Source organism: Cariama cristata, unplaced genomic scaffold, assembly GCF_000690535.1.
Source record: "Cariama cristata isolate BGI_N322 unplaced genomic scaffold, ASM69053v1 scaffold30366, whole genome shotgun sequence".
Classification (NCBI taxonomy): Eukaryota; Metazoa; Chordata; class Aves; order Cariamiformes; family Cariamidae; genus Cariama; species Cariama cristata.
Window position 1 is genome coordinate 34,846 of NW_009623190.1, and position 17,721 is coordinate 52,566.

The following is a 17,721-nucleotide window of genomic DNA, read 5'->3' on the forward strand; positions in this document are numbered from 1 at the left end:
GGCAAAAAAGTACATCATATTGATTCAGGAATTACTAAAGAAGAGTGCAGGAGAATTCTTCAGATTGAGATTTCAAAGTATTTTTTTATTAAATCGAGGATAGATAGTGCAACTGTCATGGCAGCCAGAGACTGAAAATTGAGGTTGCCTTGAAAGTAACCAGTAAAAATAAGCAAGTGCTAAGTTCTTGTCTAGAACAAAATAGAGTACTGTAGAAATTATTCTTAGGACTGAGACATTACGTAGGTAGAAAGTAACAGGTGAAACCTTTACAGTAAGTAAAAGGATGAAAAAAAGACAGTGCAAGTCTGTTTTAAAAAAATAAGGAAAATTTTCCAAGTCCCAATGAATGATAACTGTTTAATATTAAGAGAAGTATGACTGAACATGCCTAGATTTTTAATATCAAACTCTGGTTTTAAACTTAAAATTGATTGTATTTGGCAGAGGTGACAGTGATTTTCAAAGATACTTGAAAAAAGAGGACCTGCAACTCTTAGCAGCTCAGTAGTCCTGAGAGTAGACAAATTTTATTGAAAGATCATAAGAATTATAAAGACAAAGAATATATTTTATATCATGTGGTCACTGCAAGAAGCCTCTAGGACCACCAGTTTGAACAATAACAACAAATAGCAGTTTGTATATATTCTGTTTCTTAGCTACCCCATGAGGCTATAAAACCATTTTTTAAATATGATTTTTTTTCTTTCATTTTGAAAGGAACAGTTTTTGATGTCATGCAAACATCTGCATTAGATGTCCTACTTCTACATTCAAGCATTTGAGAAGCAATTATTTCCAGGCCCTACCTGATTTCAAAGAAATGGAACATAAAAAAGGAGTGGAACATATGACAATTCTAAATTACCGTTACTTCTTAATCCCCACCTTTCATTCGCCCATTCTTTTTTCTGCTGGAGTGTTGGGACAGCAACAGGAGTGTGGTCATACAATCAGGCCAGCTGATAACACAACAACAAGCAAAACCCACAGCTCTTTATTTTCAATAATGAAGTTTACCTTCCTCCAAGTGGTAGGTGAGATTGAGAAACAACAAATAGTTAGATGACTTGGACTTTGGCTCAGAAGTCAGCCCTCCTGAGATCAAATGTACCCTTCTGATTACCTAAAGGGCTCAGCAGCTTGACAACAGACCTCTCAAGGTCAAGACCATAACCAGGCAACTGCCAAAACCAGCAAGTCATCTGGATCTAACATGTGTTGCTAAATATTCATTCTTAGAAACTATACAGAGAAAAGTCAGCTGTGGATGTGAGTATAGTGAAGCTACTAGAAAAGCAAGAAGGAGACAAAAGGAGTTCAGTCCAATGAAATGAGGACAGAGAATAGCTATTGAGGAATACTCATGGTTTCTCATTGTAATAAACTTCTTTTTCTACTTTACTTTAAGAAAAAACCCCTTATTTTCATTTTGTTTATTACAATTATGATAGAAAAAATCTATCAGATTGCAAGAATGAATAAAAAAATTATGAAGTGATATTTTGTGTCCCATTTATTACTACATTCTACCATTTGGGTATTCTGAAATATAAAACTGAATTTCCTGATAGAATAAATAATGCAAGTTAGTAGCAATCATATTGACTCAATAATGCAAAAAAAATCTCTAGGAGTTTGGAAGGTGTGAAAAAAGAAAGAAGGAAATAGAAGTTGTTAAAAAGAGAAATGAGAAATTCCATGCTAAATCAGTTTATAAAAATCTCAAGATCAGTAAGGCATTTTAAGTGATAGCAGCTTGTAATGGCATGCTCGTCTTTGAGATATATTAATCATCTCAAAATGGATTTGGACCTTAAAGGAATCTGACCAATAACTCAATAAATGTGCTTGAAAGACCGTATGTGATTTCTGAAAATACACAGAATTTACTTAGTCCTTCCTTACAGTGTTTATGTTAAAACAAATTTTGAGATTAGCATCTGGAGAACCCACTGTACTTGTAACACATTGGTTTTATATACATGCATATGTAAAATATGAACATTTGTGACAATATATACATGCGCAGTACATTTCTTTTATATGTTTTTCTTATATATAGTGGTTGGGTTGAAGAAGAATTTTGGCTATTGTTAAGACTGCAAATGTTGCTATATGTTGCCTCACCTCGAATACTGTGTTCGGTTTTGGGCCCCTCACTACAAGAAGGACACTGAGGTGCTGGAGCGTGTCCAGAGAAGGGCAACAAAGCTGGTGAAGGGTCTGGAGAAAAAGTCTTATGAGGAGCGGCTGAGGGAGCTGGGGTTGTTTAGGCTGGAGAAGAGGAGGCTGAGGGGAGACCTGATCGTTCTCTACAACGACCTGAAAGGAGGGTGTAGCGAGGTGGGGGTTGGTCTCTTCTCCCCGGTAATTAGCGATAGGACGAGAGGAAATGGTCTCAGGTTGGTCCAGGGTAGGTTCAGGCTCGACATTAGAAAGAACTTCTTCACTGTAAGAGTTGTTAGGCATTGGAACAGGCTCCCCAGGGAGGTGGTGGAGTCATCGTCCCTGGAGGTGTTCAAAAAACGTTTAGATGTGGCACTTCAAGACATGGTTTAGTAGGCATGGTGGCATCAGGTATACGGTTGGACTTGATGATCTTTGAGGTCTCTTCCAACCATAATGATTCTATGATTCTATGATTCTATATTTCAGCAGTATTCTGACCTTTTCAGTCTGATTCAGTGGTCACAGGTTTTCTTCAGTTGCCATGGCCTCAGAGCTGATCAACGAGTCAGTCAGTTTACGTTAAAAGAAATAGTTCAAGTTTATGACATCAATTACTGGTCTGCACAGAACGCTGCCAAAATTTCTTCAGGTTATTTCACCAATTACTTTAATTCCTAGGCATTTAAGAGTTGCTCCTCCACTGCTATATTTATACCAAGTTTCAAAGTGTGCTATTTTGTGAGTAAAAGACTTCCCGCTTCCAGTCTCCTTTTTCTTTTTCCAACTCTGAAGATTCTGATTCTAAAGAAAAGAATCCAAAACGGTGTCCCAGATTCTTTTTCTTTTGGAATAAACTATCTAAGTGATAGTGAACCTCCCACTGCCTTGTTATGGTGAATGAACGTCTCTCCCCCGCCCCCCTCCCCCCCTCCTGCCTCTTTATTATCATTATATCCATTCTGTACACACACATTGGGAGTGAAACAAGCGCTCACTATTGAAAAAAAATACTTGCAAATCTGAGTCATGCTGTTTCCCTCCACACTGTTTTTACTGCACGAGTAGGATGTGTGTACTGTAGGCAAGCCTCGCAGAAAATACGGTAAATTTTTACTGTTAAAATCTAACAAAGAGGAGGAAACTGGGGAGAAACACAGTCTTTGTGCCACTAGCAGAGTAGGAACAGGGGTACATGAATGCTGCTGCTTTTGGCACTGCTGGGCATACTGTGCAAGGAAGAAGCCTCATGGGCTCTTGCCCCTGCTTTTACAATTGTCAAGGAATGACAGAGCTTTACAGAGCCAGCACCAAAGACTGTAGGCTTGAGAACACAGAACTTGTGCAAAATGACCACTTGACTATCCTCTCCTGAGGTCAACTAACAGCTGTCAGCGGGGTATTTATTGGACCAGGTAAGATTAGGAAAGACCTGAGCCAGGCAGTTTAACAGGTTTTTCAAATGTGGCTATACAGCATCCCTTTTTAGCCTTCCTCATTATGCTTTATTGCTTTTCATTCATAAATAGCTGTGTGCATGGACTGTAAACACACATCAAATAGGATACTAGGTTGAGAAGCAGCAACTGAAGAACTTTGATAACTTCTTGTTCTTTTTATAACATGCAGGATTCTTGCAGCAAAAGTTTTTTGTTTGTTTGTCTCTTGTTTTTCCAGTTCTGCTTTTCCAAGAGCAAATTGTGATACACCTAGGCAAAATCCTAACCCCATTGAAATTAATGGAAGTTTTGCCATAGACTTCAAGGGGACCAAGATTCTACCTTGTATATTGTGGATATAAGTTAACAAGAGTAATGATGTAGTCCAAAGATGTATTAAAAAGCAGTACTGTACTGTTGTATTAAGATGTATTAAAGAGCAAGTAATGTACTGTTCCTTTTCAAAAAAACTTTCTTTCTCTTATTCTGAGGATAAGAAATTAATTTCCAAATAATTTTAACGTTGTTTAGGATTTAAGAATCTCTGCATTAATAATCAGAATATGCATAAAATTTGAACTCTAAGTTTTAACATTTATAAGACTTTATAGGTCGTGGCCACAAGTGTGTATGCACATGCCTGTGATGCAAGTGTCACAGCAATGGAAAAGTAAGACTGGAGTGTGGTATGGTTTGTGCCTTCTACATTACTGAAACAGCATAAGGAGAGGGAACAGAAGAGCAAGTGTAAGAATTCAGCAGTACTAGTTGCATGCTAATATTAATTACAATGGAAAATATTTTAAATTGCGGCACATGCAAAATATACAGCACTGAATTGTTAAGTTATAGTCTTACTGGCATCAGTGCGAGATCACCTGTAAAAAGAATGCATAGATTGCAGAAACATGCTAGTAGACTTTTGTATCTGTCTGACCCATTACATCTCTCTCACACATGCTTTCTTGTATGGAAAATGTCCCACAATGAAGCATATGAAGCTTGTGAAGCATAATGAAGTGTGTACTAAAGATATTCCATTTCCTGTGAAATTATTCGTGAACCATTTCAATTTCTCATTTGAATTATTTTAAATTACTTGCTGTATAATTTTGACTTAAAATCCTTCATCTGTATCTCATTCACTAGGAGTTCGCTATGCATTTAAATAATTTTGATTGGAGATACATACCACACAGCCGCATGTTCTCTGATTGGATGAACATCTCAATAGTAAGTTACCTCTGTATATTAATCTTAATTTTGTTTCTGCTGCTGTTTTTCACCTCTAACTTATTAATGGAAACAGAATGCACATGAGATGACAAACCAAGCATACTTAAGAAGTGAAGAAAACTTCAGATGATACACAAACACACACAGAGTATGTGTTGGGAAGCTAAATTCAAGATTCAAAGCCTGACTCTGTCTATAAAATACAATGTTAAAGTTGATTTTTTAAAATATCTTTTCTTACCATCAGCTTTGCTTCCCTCTTCCATCAAGAGCTTCGTAATGTTGAGAAAGCCTTTGGCAGAAGCCAGATGGAGAGGTCTGTCTCCAACTTCACCACTTGCATTCACATCAGCTCCGAACTTTAGTAAGAGGTGGGTTACCTAAATATTTCATTAAGGCTAATTAAAATCTCACAAAATAAATCCTTTGACAAAATCAGATAGAATATTGTATTGGGTAGTACTACATGTGGGCATCTCTTTAAAGCTAAAACAGGGAGAGAGATTCAATAGAAAACTAATTTTAAGTTACATATCTACAAAAATATTAAAATTCTCAAAAGCAAGTGCTCATTCATTCTCTCAAATGTTATGTATGGTAAAAGGCTAGACACAAGACGTGTATTTGTTTAACTGACTAGGCAGCATAATAAAGCAAATGCCCTTGAAGTCCGCAAATGCCCTTGAAGTCCACAAATGCCAGAGGCTTAGCTTCCTTTCTAATCAGATCTTAAAACTTATCACAAGAGCACCATAGGAGCTTTTAGCATAATTTCACAAGACTCTGACTATTTGTTCACAAGTGGCTTATGGAAAATAAACAAACTAATCTCTCAGCCCAACATGCAAGGAGTTTCTTAATGTTACTGGATGATGAGGCACATACATATGAAAAGAAGCATCTCAGGATCACATCCATGGTTCACACCCTTGCTGTCACTCAGCCACAGAAGTAGTGCATTTTCAATCATCTGTGCATCTGGACTCTGTTCTTTCAAAAGCTTTTCCTACAACAAATCCCCAATGGACTCAAAGTAGCATGTCATTGGAATGAAAAGTACACTCTACCTAGAGGTCATCCTTTGAAACTTGAAAATATCCAGAATACTTGCTTTTAGCCAAAGAAAGGTAAAGAGAATGACTTGCATAAGCCAAAATAGATCCATTATTACATTTCACATAAAAGGGCTATTCACGGCAAATGACTGGACTGATAGATTAACCATATGTCAATTATACTTTAGCAAAAGAAAGAGAATTGGGAGGTTCAATGCCAGCTTTGATCAGAACTTCAGATGATGTTTCAGTAAGTCTGTGATCTGTGTGAATGAAGCAAGCACAGCTGGACTTGTTATGTGCACAGCATCTCATGGAAAATCCTGCTCTCTAAATGATAATTTTTTCCACTAACTTAAAAGTAGCCACAATTTTGTTTGTGAATTCCAAGGAAAACCAATAGAATTGCAATTTAGTTATTACTGGGAAGTGATGTTCACTTCCTTGGAGACATTTAAGAAAGTATACTCACATCCCTTATGCAATCTCTGAAATGTGGGATGAATAAACACCAAATGAAATATGCCTCTGGGTCCAAGTCTGTTTATAGATTATCAAAGCTAGCAGGACAATCATTTGTTTCAAGAGGTCTAGAGGGGAAGACGCCAATTTTTGCTGGGGTCTAGCACGGAGGATTAAAGTGTAGAAATTTCCTGTTGATATTCAGACTCTTAGGGCAACCGGAGGTTGACTTAGAAGTGTAACTTCAGTATATGAGGCCTTTTCATGGTCGGACCCTCTGGAATGTAAAGCAAAAATATCTAATACTAAACCTATAGTTGCCTTGGTGTTCCACTTAGTAGCTTTCTGAAATTCCCCCATTTAGTTACCTGTTCGTGGCCATAGTATGCAGCAATATGCAAAGGGGTGAAAAAAACTGCATCCTGAACATTCACGTAAGCTCCATGCTGCAAAAGAATATCAACTGCCTAGAAGGAAACAAACAGAAAATTCTAATTAGAAGCACTACATATATGTGGTCAGCTAGTAGAACAAGATTTTGAAACCTTACATCACCAGTTTTGAAAAAAAAGCAAAGAGCCCCAAACAAGCAAGCTACAAAGGTGAAGAACTGCATACAACACGTGAAAGTGATTAAGTTACAGTACTTTAACTGAACACTGAATGTCACTGATGCTTTATAAATAAGCCTGAAAATCAGTTTGCCAGTAACAAGACTGATTTATGAAGTAAAAGGCATAGAAATGATTGGATTTTCTCAGAATTTTTCTCAGAATAACCTTTAATTTTCTTTTAACCATTATGAACAGTAAGGGAGCAGTAAGAGCAGTAAACATATCAGAGTTTTTAGAAGTAAAGAAAAAAAAAATCCTTTTAAATGTGAATGTGTGAAGGTAAATCCTCAAGCATAATTCCCCAGTGGGTAAAGATTTCTTTGTATTTTAGGAGATAATAGCCCTTTGGCTTCAGTAAATAACCCTAAGTGTTTTCTTTCAAGTTTCCACTTTTTTGGTCTTTCAGGAAGCCAGTGTGTTCCTGGACAGCTATGAATTATCACACATTGACTTTCTGAATAACTGTCAAAATAGAAGTCTGAATGAAACCACCTTGGATTGTATATTGAAGCCTAAAGGCTGCTAATTTTTTTGAAGTGCAAGGGAGACTTTAGGCATGCTAAGGGGTTTGTACCATGGATTATTTGAGGAGTTCTACATATCATTTTGATGAATGTTAATTTTTGAGTCTAATGATGATGAAAGATGCGGAACGGTGAATCACCCACAGTATAGTGAACAACTGGGAAACACCTCCCTGACAGTCAGAAGAAATGACAAAGAAGGGGAAATGGCCAGATCTGTGCTATGCTATTTATATCTGTACCTCCCCATTGGGACTTCCACTGATGATGCCGTTAAAGCTAGCTGCCATGACGCACATGTCTGTCAACTGCCGCCTAAGCTGAGACCAGCAAATAATTTCACGCATGCAACAATGGGGCCAGTCATTTAAACCCATGTCACTCTCTTAGTACTTAGAGAACGAAAACCTGTTACCAAGCAACATTAGTGTTCAGGGATTATTTCTCTACACAATTCAAATTGAAATACATTTTTTCCATATGACTGCCCGAATACATTCTCTGTGTAAGGTCCATTCCCTGACATGTTCAAGTGTCTATTGCCCATTAGTTTTAACTATTTCACTATGGTATCAGCTGTAAGCCTCCCCTGGAAGCAGCACTGCAGGGCCCATCCTGTCTCTTCAGAACCCAAGGGCTTCAGCAGGTCAGCGTATTCTAGGAGGCACCTAAGCATTGAAAGGACTAAGCCCTTCTATTGAAGACAGCCTGGAGGAACTGAGGATTGCTGTTTTCCTACAGAATTATTTTTCAGCACCCCTCTGAGTACAAATGATGGGGAATGTTGGCCATCTGTGCCTGATACTATTTTCCAGAAGCTAGAAGTATCCTGGGAGCATACTAGGCAGGGAAGGTGGGAGCTGGTAGCAGTGAGAGGACTCCTGAATAAAGGCAGTCCTGGGGATGAAAGCATCCCGAGCAGTCACAGTCAGACTCCGTGGATAGTACAGAGCCACATAACCTTTGAGACTGGAAGGGAGCTCTGAAGATTGTCCAGTCCAATGCCCCTACATAAAGCTGCATCTCCTAGAGCAGGTCTCTCAGGGCCACGTCCAGCCAGGTTTTGAATATTGTCCAGTCTCTAAGGATGGAGGCTTCACAACCTCCATGGAAACTCGTTCCAGTGTTTGAGCACCCTCACAGTGAAAAAAGCTTTTTCTTCTGTTTAAATGGGATTTCCTGGATCTCAGTTTGTGCCCATTGCCATCCATCCTGTCACTGGGCACCTCTGAGAAAGGTCTGGCTCCCTCTTCTTTAGTGCCCCTCGTCCAGGTATTCGTACACATTGATAAGATCCCCCCAGAGCCTTCTCTGCTCCGGGCTGAACAATCCCAGATCTGTCAGCTTCTCCTCCTATGTCAGATGCTCCAATCCATGAACCATCTTCCTAGTCCTTTGCTGGACTCATGCCAGTATGCCCATGTCTCTCTTCTCCAGGACCCCAGCACTGGACACAGTGCTCCAGGTGCCGCCTCACCAGTGCTGAACAGAGGGGAACAATCTCCTCCCTCGACCTGCCCACAGCACTCTTCCTAATGCAGCCCAGGATGCCTTTTACTGCAAGGGCACATTGCTAGTTCATACTCAATTTTTTGTCTATCAGGACTCCTAGGTCCATTTCTGCAAAGCTGCCTTCTAGTTGGTCAGCCCCCAGGGAAAGTACAGTTCACACTTGAAAGAAATAGAGACAATGACTCATAGAATGATTCAGGTCAGAAGGGTCCTCTGGACGAGTCTAGCCTGTCCTCCTGATCAAAGCAAGGACTAATTTCAAAGATCAGGTTGCTCAGAGCCTTATCCAGTTGAATTTTGATTATTTCCAAGGATGGAGGTTCTGCATCCTCTCTGGAAAGCTTTCAGTGCTGCACCACTCTCATTGTGATTCCCCTGTCCCCTTTATATATAGTCAAAATTTTCCTTGCTAAATCTCATGTGCGTTGACATCCTTTTGCTGTGCATCCTTTTGCTACAGATTTCGAAGATGAGTTTGACTCCATAAAAAAAATCTTACGAAAGATCACCTGAGATCTTTAGAGATCTATATGAGCTGAAGAACAGCTCAGTAACAGCCTTAGCACATGCACTTACTGGATGAGTGTTAACGTGTTCAGGTAGTAAATAAAGAATGCGCTCAGTTACTGGTTGGTAAATAGAACCGACTCCCTCCATTGTGCAACCCATGCCTAGACAATTTTTGGTGTACTAGTAGCTTGGTGGACCAGAGGTGGGGAACACAGAGCCAGTTAGTGTGTGATTTAGTGGCTCGGTGACTTTTGAGTGATTAATCTTAGGCATCTTTCAGCAACTACTATCATAAAACTGAAGTTGTAGCTGTTGGTTCTGACAACAGACATTTAGACCTGTAGCTTTTGCGAGAATATGGTTGAAACTTCTTTGGATCAGTTTGATTTTAATTTAGGCACTCAACTGTGAGGCTATAACACGCTCAGGGATGTGACAACAACTCTGATTCTCCTTAATCTCTTTGGAAGCTGGAATTCAAAATTTAGATTCATCTACAAGCTTCAAAGTGGATCTTCAAGATGAAAAAACTGTGTTGAGCAATCTGGATCCACCTCTGATGATAAACATAAAACTAGATGAATTTTGACACATTTTTCCAGGCTGTAGAAATGGCAACCATGCTAGCTACTTTGTGATCTCCTGATAATAAGAATTTTGTGAGTCATACTAAGCAAACTCCACTGAACTGTAAATGATGAGAGGGGTACAGAGACAATCTTGATAGTTTCATAGACAAGCTATCTTTCTAAGAAGGAAGAAAGGAATCTTAGAAAACACTGAAAGTTGTCATAGGCATTACTAGTTGGTGGGTGTGCTGGAGTGATGTGTAAGGATAAAATTACTTCAGAAAGCAAGGGGAAAATTTCTGATGCAAAAAGAGCTTTAAACTCTTATAGAAAGACCAAAAAAAGATTTTTATCCTCAGAAGACAGACTATGACTAAAGGTGCAGCTCATAACCTAGGGGAAACTTTCAAGCTGCAGAGAAAGCAGTTCTCAATGCCTCAATGTGACAGGGTACAGTCAGCACAGATTTACCAAGGGTAACTCTTGCCTGACCAACCTGATTGTCCTCTGTGATAGAATGACTGGATTTTGGGGTGAGGGGAGAACAGTGGATGCCATTTACTTTGACTTTAGCATGGTCTTCAACACTATCTCACAAATATTCTTGTAGCAAAGCTGAGATCTTACGGTCTGGATGGGTGCAAAACTACGTGGGTGAAAAAGTGGTTAGGAGACAGGGCTTGGAGGGTAGCCTTTAGAAAGTTCTACTCTGCCTTGAGGTTGGTATCAAGTCGAGTACTACACAGGTCTGTACTGGGACCTGGGACCTGTCCTTTTCAACACCTGCAGCAATGGTCCTGGAGGAACACCAGAGTGCACTCTGATCATGTTAGCAGAGGAGATCGAATTATGTCCTCAGTGCACCTGAGGGCAGGGCTGCCATCCCAAGGGACCCAGGCAGGCTGGAGGAATGGACTAACATGACCCATACGAAGGCCAACAACGACAAACACAAGCTCCTGTGCTGCGACAGCACAGGTTGCGGACAGGTTGGCTGGGGAGCAGCGCTGCTGGGAAGGACCTGGGGACCCTGGCCGACAGCAGGCCGAGTGTCAGGCGCGAGGGCGGGCGTCCCTGGCTGGGCTCACAGTGGCCCAGGCAGGAGAACGAGGGAAACAACTGCTCCCCTTTTCCTCACATAACCGATTTTTAATTCAAAACGATACTTTGAACACTTTGAACAATACTCTTGCTTTGTAAATTTTCTTAAAGCTCTCTTGTGAAAGGTTTATTCAGAAGCTCTTTGAACATTCAAGTCAATTATGCTCACTTCAAAGATGATTAATTAAGCTACTCTGAAGGTTAGAAGGAATCAACAAAATAAAACATAAGACAGACTACATAAGGACTTTGTCTTTTGGACAAGGGCAAGGGATAAGAAATCCTCTAAGAAAATAAGATCAATGATTATTAGCTTTTTAGCAGGTAAAATTTAAATGACAAGACAACTTCAACAATTAAGGCCTTTGCACCAGTGCTAGCCTCTGTACAGCCTTACACTAAAATATCTAAAGAATCTATCATGATTTTCAGAGTTCCTTTATTAATTAAGCTATTAAAATAAAAGTATGATTAGTGGTAAGCATTTGCCTAATTCCCTCCAATTTTGCAAATGTAGACATGATCAGTCATGTCCTGCAAAGTGTCTTTGCATTAATTTATTACAACTCCTAACTCTCTGTGTATCTGTAAGAATGTTAGAACAGACTCTATCAGACTGAATTAAGAAACTGCTAAAGGGAGTTCTGAATGTTTTAAATACAACTTGCTGATGAATGTATGATTAGTTGTCTTTCTTAGGAAAAAGTGTACTGAAATATTTCATATATGCTGTCCTGTAAGACATGAGGACAGACATCAGACCAGCAACAAGCTGTTGCGTGTTCTTTTATCATAGCTGTTCCCATCGGACGAAACACAGGCCGCAGATAAATCAACAATGAAAGATGTAGGTACTGGTGTCTTGAAATATAATGCTCTCCCAGGACTGCTTTTGCTACAGTGTAGACAAAGAATGGGATTTTTTGCTGTATTTTGCTGATATTGGTAGATGTTAGATGTAGAATATTTTTAAAGTTTTTTGTGCAATATTACTGAAAGATAAGTGTTTTGGTCAAGAGGTTGCTGCAAATTTAACAATACCATAATTTAAAAATGTCGCATGTACTTTGACTTCTTCTAGCTTAGAAATGGCTCTTAAATAAATTTGCTGCACAGGACCTTCTTTGGGAGAAAGTACATCTGGAGAAAAATGTTGTCAAAGTTTGTCACTGTTCTCAGACAAGTTAGCATCATCACGTTAACGTAAGCTACTTTACTGAGCCACAACTCCATGCTTTTTCACTTGTGTTTGCCAAACACCTCGTGCTCCCATTCGTGGCTTTCTTCACTTCATTCAGTCTGGACAGTTTGTTGGTAGCTATTAGAAACAGCTAATGAATTCAGCACTCGTAAGTTCCAGTCCTCTTCGCCACTGGTCGGATCTTGTGACAGGAAAATTCTGAGGATCTTTGCTTCCCCATTATCTTGTAGCTTGGGTAGTCATGCATATTGATGCCGTGTGAATACCATTTCTGCATTCCTGGTTCTAGAATGATTCTGAAAAGGTCTGAAAAATTGGTGTCAGATAAAATAAAGGGCTGGGAAGATGCAGCACTAACATAAAATGCAGGGAATGAAAGAAAAAAAAAAGGGGACTATGTGAACCATTTAAATAGGCTCACAGAAATTTAATTTTTTGAGGCTTCTTTAACCATTTGAATACACTCCAATTACTAGTAAAATTCCAGTGAAGACAGGAGGTGACAAACATGCCGAGGTACCATACAACTTGTAAATGAAAAGAGATTTATTAATGTAGAAAATCTGTAAGATGAGACTAACTCTCTTTTCCCCAACATGCCCTTGCTACAAATACATTTACACTTCAGATTCTCAGGTTTGCTGACTGCAAAAATTAAGTAGCACTGGCTCCTCCTGCCTGCAACCCTCAGTCCAGTTCACACATCCGTAGGTGTTGTAACCTCAGAATGACAACTTTAATTTACAAAATGAAATAGGCAATGATACTGGTTGTCCAACGCAGTAATACTGGACAACCATAAATGTGTATGAGGCACATGCATTATTTATTTAGCAATGACCTCCCAGGGCTGGAAACATTTGATGTTTTGAAAATAGCAGGCTTAATGAGAGATTTATTAAACTTATTTGGTGATGTTTCTAATATGGTCAGCAGCTTATTTTATAATTTTTCATAAATTTTTCATTTTTCCCATTGGGAACTGCAGTTTCCATTAATAGATAGAATAAGCAAACAGTATAGTTTTGGTGAAGTAAAACACAGCACTAATTCATAGAGCATATGAAATATTTATCCACCCCACTGGCTCAAATGAGTTGGAATATCCCATTGATGCTGATGGCCTTCAGTATCCTCATTTTAGAGAACTGATCGCTCTAGTGGTTTCAGGTGTGGTGGTGGAGCAAAAGCCATAGACTGACTCTTCAGGGAAATGGAGAACAAAGCAATTTTTCCCCCAGTTTCTCTATCTTTCTTTTAAATATAGTCAGTCCTCTTCTGTAGTAAAAGACTATGTTGCATTGACTGGTGTCTACACCTCTGCTTTTATTTATTTAATGATATAAATAATTACTTATCTTATTGGAATTTGGAAGATGACCAAAAATCTATTTTCTCTTTCTTAATTTTATTCTATTTTTTAGGGAGGTTGAAAAAATGATTCCATATTTCCATGAATATTAATGAAATCATGGACAAAATAAGCTATTTAATTTAGCAGAGGAGCTTCTAAGCTGACTGAAAATTTCAAAGCTATATGAAGAATGAAAGAAAAGGTTTGCACTTGGACCATAAATCTTCAGTCCCCAGGCCAGCAGATGAACCACATGAGTTATACAGATTCCCAATTCATTTATGGAAAATACTTCTGATAAAGATCTGATCATTCCCAAGGAAGAAATAAGAGGCTTTTCAACACCACCCACAATAAGTTATTTCTTATCAAGTTAATGGTCTTGATAATCCTTGTTGGATTATGAGCACCTTTATTCTTCAAAAACCTCAGTAGGAGGTAAAGACACGAGACAAATAGCAGGCCTCCCTTTGACATTTGCAGGACAAGGCCCAGACATTTTAAAAATTACTTGAAACCCCAGTGCAGAGAAGAGCACTTTGTATTATTTCCCACAGAGGAAACATTAAACATGCACTCCATAAAGGTGAAAAAGATCATTAAAGAGTTAAGACTTGGGTTAATATCTCCATTATAATTCTTGCACAGAAGAATTAGGTGTCGTGTTCCTGATCTGTTTTTTAGCAATGGGATACACAAGGAAGGATTTCCATTAAGGTAATAAAAAGAGCTGCGTGTGTACTTCAAGGGAACAACACGATGCCCTGTGAGCTCAGGGACGTAACACTACAACACGAACGCCCCTATCCCTGCTCACTCCCAGCCTCGCTTGCGGGCAGACACTCCAAGGAGCCTGGCTCTTCCCCCCGGGGAGCTGACCTTCAAAATATAAATGGTTAGCTTGCCCTGCTAGCATGCGTCCTCACTCACCGGCTTAAACAGATGCTACAGATTGATTTGTCCCCTGATCACTGTTGGAGTTGCTGACTGAAATGCTGAAGGTTAACAGCTTTTTAATTGAGTTCCTTGGCGTGACCACCCATAAATTGTTTTAACCTTCATTCAGCTTAACCTTCTTCACACACACAGACTCTCTAGGTAACGCAAGGTTGACACCAACTGTGTCTTTATGCATCCTGTCTTTACAAAGGAGCACAAACATACCTCTTGGATTTAAATAATTTTGGAACCATTTTGGAGGCTGCAATGTAAAGCCAAATTTAGTAGTATCCTTGGCTGCCCCTCGTGGCCCACAAGCCTGGGAAAGGTCCCCAGCAGCCAAAGTATACATACACACACACACACACACATATACACAGTCATATACGTATACATACAGGCTACATATATAGCCCTTAAGAGGGCGAAACAGCATAATGTGCATTTCCATTAGAAATGGGGGGGAACTTTTCATTGACACAACTTCTCCCCCTCACAGGACTTACCATGTGCTCATTACGCCAACTAGTGCTAAAACTGCTGCTCCAGTAAATCTCTGCTTCCTTCACACTCACAATTAGGCAGCCTTTTGTACCCAAGCTATAGCAGAAATTTTACTAAGGGTATACAGTTCTTACTTGCACTTGCAAAAGTGCTGGTATGCAAGCTGTTCAGAGCTGTATTTGCAAAGTGTGGCTTGCTTTTCCCAGTGACTACTTTACTGTTGGTATCATTATTTGCATCAGTGTCCATAGACGCCAAAGAATTTTGAGCCCTGCAATGGCTACTGTGATGTTAGCTACTGTCTCTATGTATACATGCAGTTAATGCACAAGGTGAAATACTCTAAGGTATTAACCGCAAAAATTTGCAAAGGGCGCAATTTTCAAAAGCTTCAAAGTAATTCAGATATGTAATTAACTTAATGAGATATTAAAATCCTGACTGCAAATTCTAGTAGGGATCTATCAGCATCTTTTAAAGCCTAAATAAAATGGAAAATCTAGCATATTGTTACTGACCTAGAGGTCTGATAATTTCTTCAAACTGAACAGAAACAATAAGTTAAAGAAAATCTAAGCTGCATAAATGAAGATGTATCTCCTTTCCTCAGCTGAACTTCAGTGGCTAGCCTCATGGTTTCCCAGACCAGGTATTTAAATGTTAGAAGATTCCTTGAGATAGTATATATAGAAAATTTCTGGATAGTTATCAATTCCCCAATAAAACTGCCTGTTTGAAAAGAATTGTCTTTTCTGTCTTTCAATATATAATTATCTAACTACTTCTATATGCATATGTACAGTAAATTATGTGCATGTGTATAAGTTGGTTGACTGAAAATGTAGCAGAAGAGATGGCTTTCTTTACATCAATTAGCTGTGACGGCTGTAACTTGGAGTTCATAAGACATGTATTATTTCTTGCCATGCACATACACAGAGGTTCTTTTCTGTTGAAAACTGCACATATGCTTTGTTCTAGTCATCCAGCCAACCTCTTATACTTCAAGTGAATTTAGAAGTCTAAGACGCACAACTAAAGTCACAGCGTAAAGGCAAGTATTAATATCATCTATATTTCCTTCTTTGTACTTAGTTATTTTTTTCCTGCATTTCTTGCTGATTATCTCTAAAGAATTCTGATATTTCTGTCTCCGTAAATTAGTCCAGCACTCCGTATATGTTCAAACTTTTACTCAAGCAGAGGACAAAATCTTTGCTTGCTTAATGGACCCAAAGGAGATAAAAAGCACAGTACCTGAATTCATGAGTACGTTTACAGTCATAAACCCTTCATTACCAAGGTAATTTTGCACACCCAGTACTTTAAGAGATTAAAAAAATAAATAAATTACACTAAGTGAGCAGTTGCCAGGGTGACAGAAATGAGATGATGTGTGAAATGACTGAACTGAGGTGGTAAATGATAAGAAAACAGATTCATGACTGACAGCATGTCTAGAAAGGGAAGGGCCTGATTACAGGCATCTAGGGAATCTCATCCCTCTCTTCCTTCCTCTGCTCCCCATAGTGATAAGTCTCCAACCCATACGAGACTTATCAATATGGATGTTTGAGATTCACGTTAGACTTACCCTGACAACAGTTTTCTCTGCACTAATCTGAAGTATAAAATAGCTCTAAACTGAGAACCTGTGTCCCTTTCTGAAGTGAAAATCACAGAGCTGTGAAGCAGAGCCCGTGACACCTAGAAAAGGGAATATAACTCTTTTACTGTGCTTCCTTCACACTCAGAAAGACAGTATTTGGAAGCCTCACTCCATATTCAGGTTCAGAAATCCTGACACGTATGAGAGAGTGTGTTTCATCATGGATCTATTGGTTAACACTTCTGGTATTTAGAAAACAGTGCCATTTATTGCCAAGACTTTAAAGACATTTATATAAAGGTAACAGATGTACAAACAGATCTATGTCCTTTGTGCATGTTTGTTCAATGTAAAAATATATGCACAGATTTGGTTTTACCAAAACGTACAAAAAAATAAAATTCAGCTGTACTTAACCAGTTCTGAGTTTTGTTTTGAATGGTATCAATCTAAAATAAAATGACCTGCTAATATTAGAACTTGCTCATGTAATTTCCTATACAGAAAAGGAGAAACATACCTTATGATGACCGGCGATTGTAGCAATGTGAAGGGCTGTCAAAGCTCCATACCCGACTTGCTGAATGTCAGCTCCACCATGCAGCAGCGCTGTTAACAGTTCTGCACTGTCCTAAAAGGTATGCATTTAAAACATGTTATTTCTGGGACACAGCTCTAATAGTTGCACGTGGGGAGCCAAATAGAACTGTGTATGTCTAGGCCTCCCCAGCTATTACACTGCTGCATTTCAAGAAAAGGGACTGACCATGACCCAAGGAGTGCAAGAGTGCAAGGAGAGGAGTGAAGGGAAGATTTGTCCTGGGCACCAGAAGTCTCTCTTTTGCTATAATAAAGCCTGTATCTTTAAAAAAAGTCTCTATTCTGATTTTATGATCTTATGATTTTAAGATGTCTCAGTC

At 39.0% G+C, this 17,721-nt stretch overlaps 1 protein-coding gene across 1 annotated transcript in view; it reads right to left on the reverse strand.

Annotated features, from left to right (window-relative positions):
• LOC104163594 (serine/threonine-protein kinase TNNI3K-like) overlaps positions 1–17,432 on the reverse strand; it is a gene marked incomplete at both ends in the record, with an annotated part of 52,168 nt that extends 34,736 nt beyond the window's left edge. Inside the window, 3 exons of the mRNA XM_009702646.1 lie at positions 5,089–5,227; positions 6,733–6,831; positions 17,322–17,432. Of these exons, the coding sequence (XP_009700948.1) occupies positions 5,089–5,227; positions 6,733–6,831; positions 17,322–17,432 (349 nt within the window). The remainder of the gene's footprint in view (positions 1–5,088; positions 5,228–6,732; positions 6,832–17,321) is intronic.
• Between the last annotated feature and the right edge of the window lie 289 nt (positions 17,433–17,721).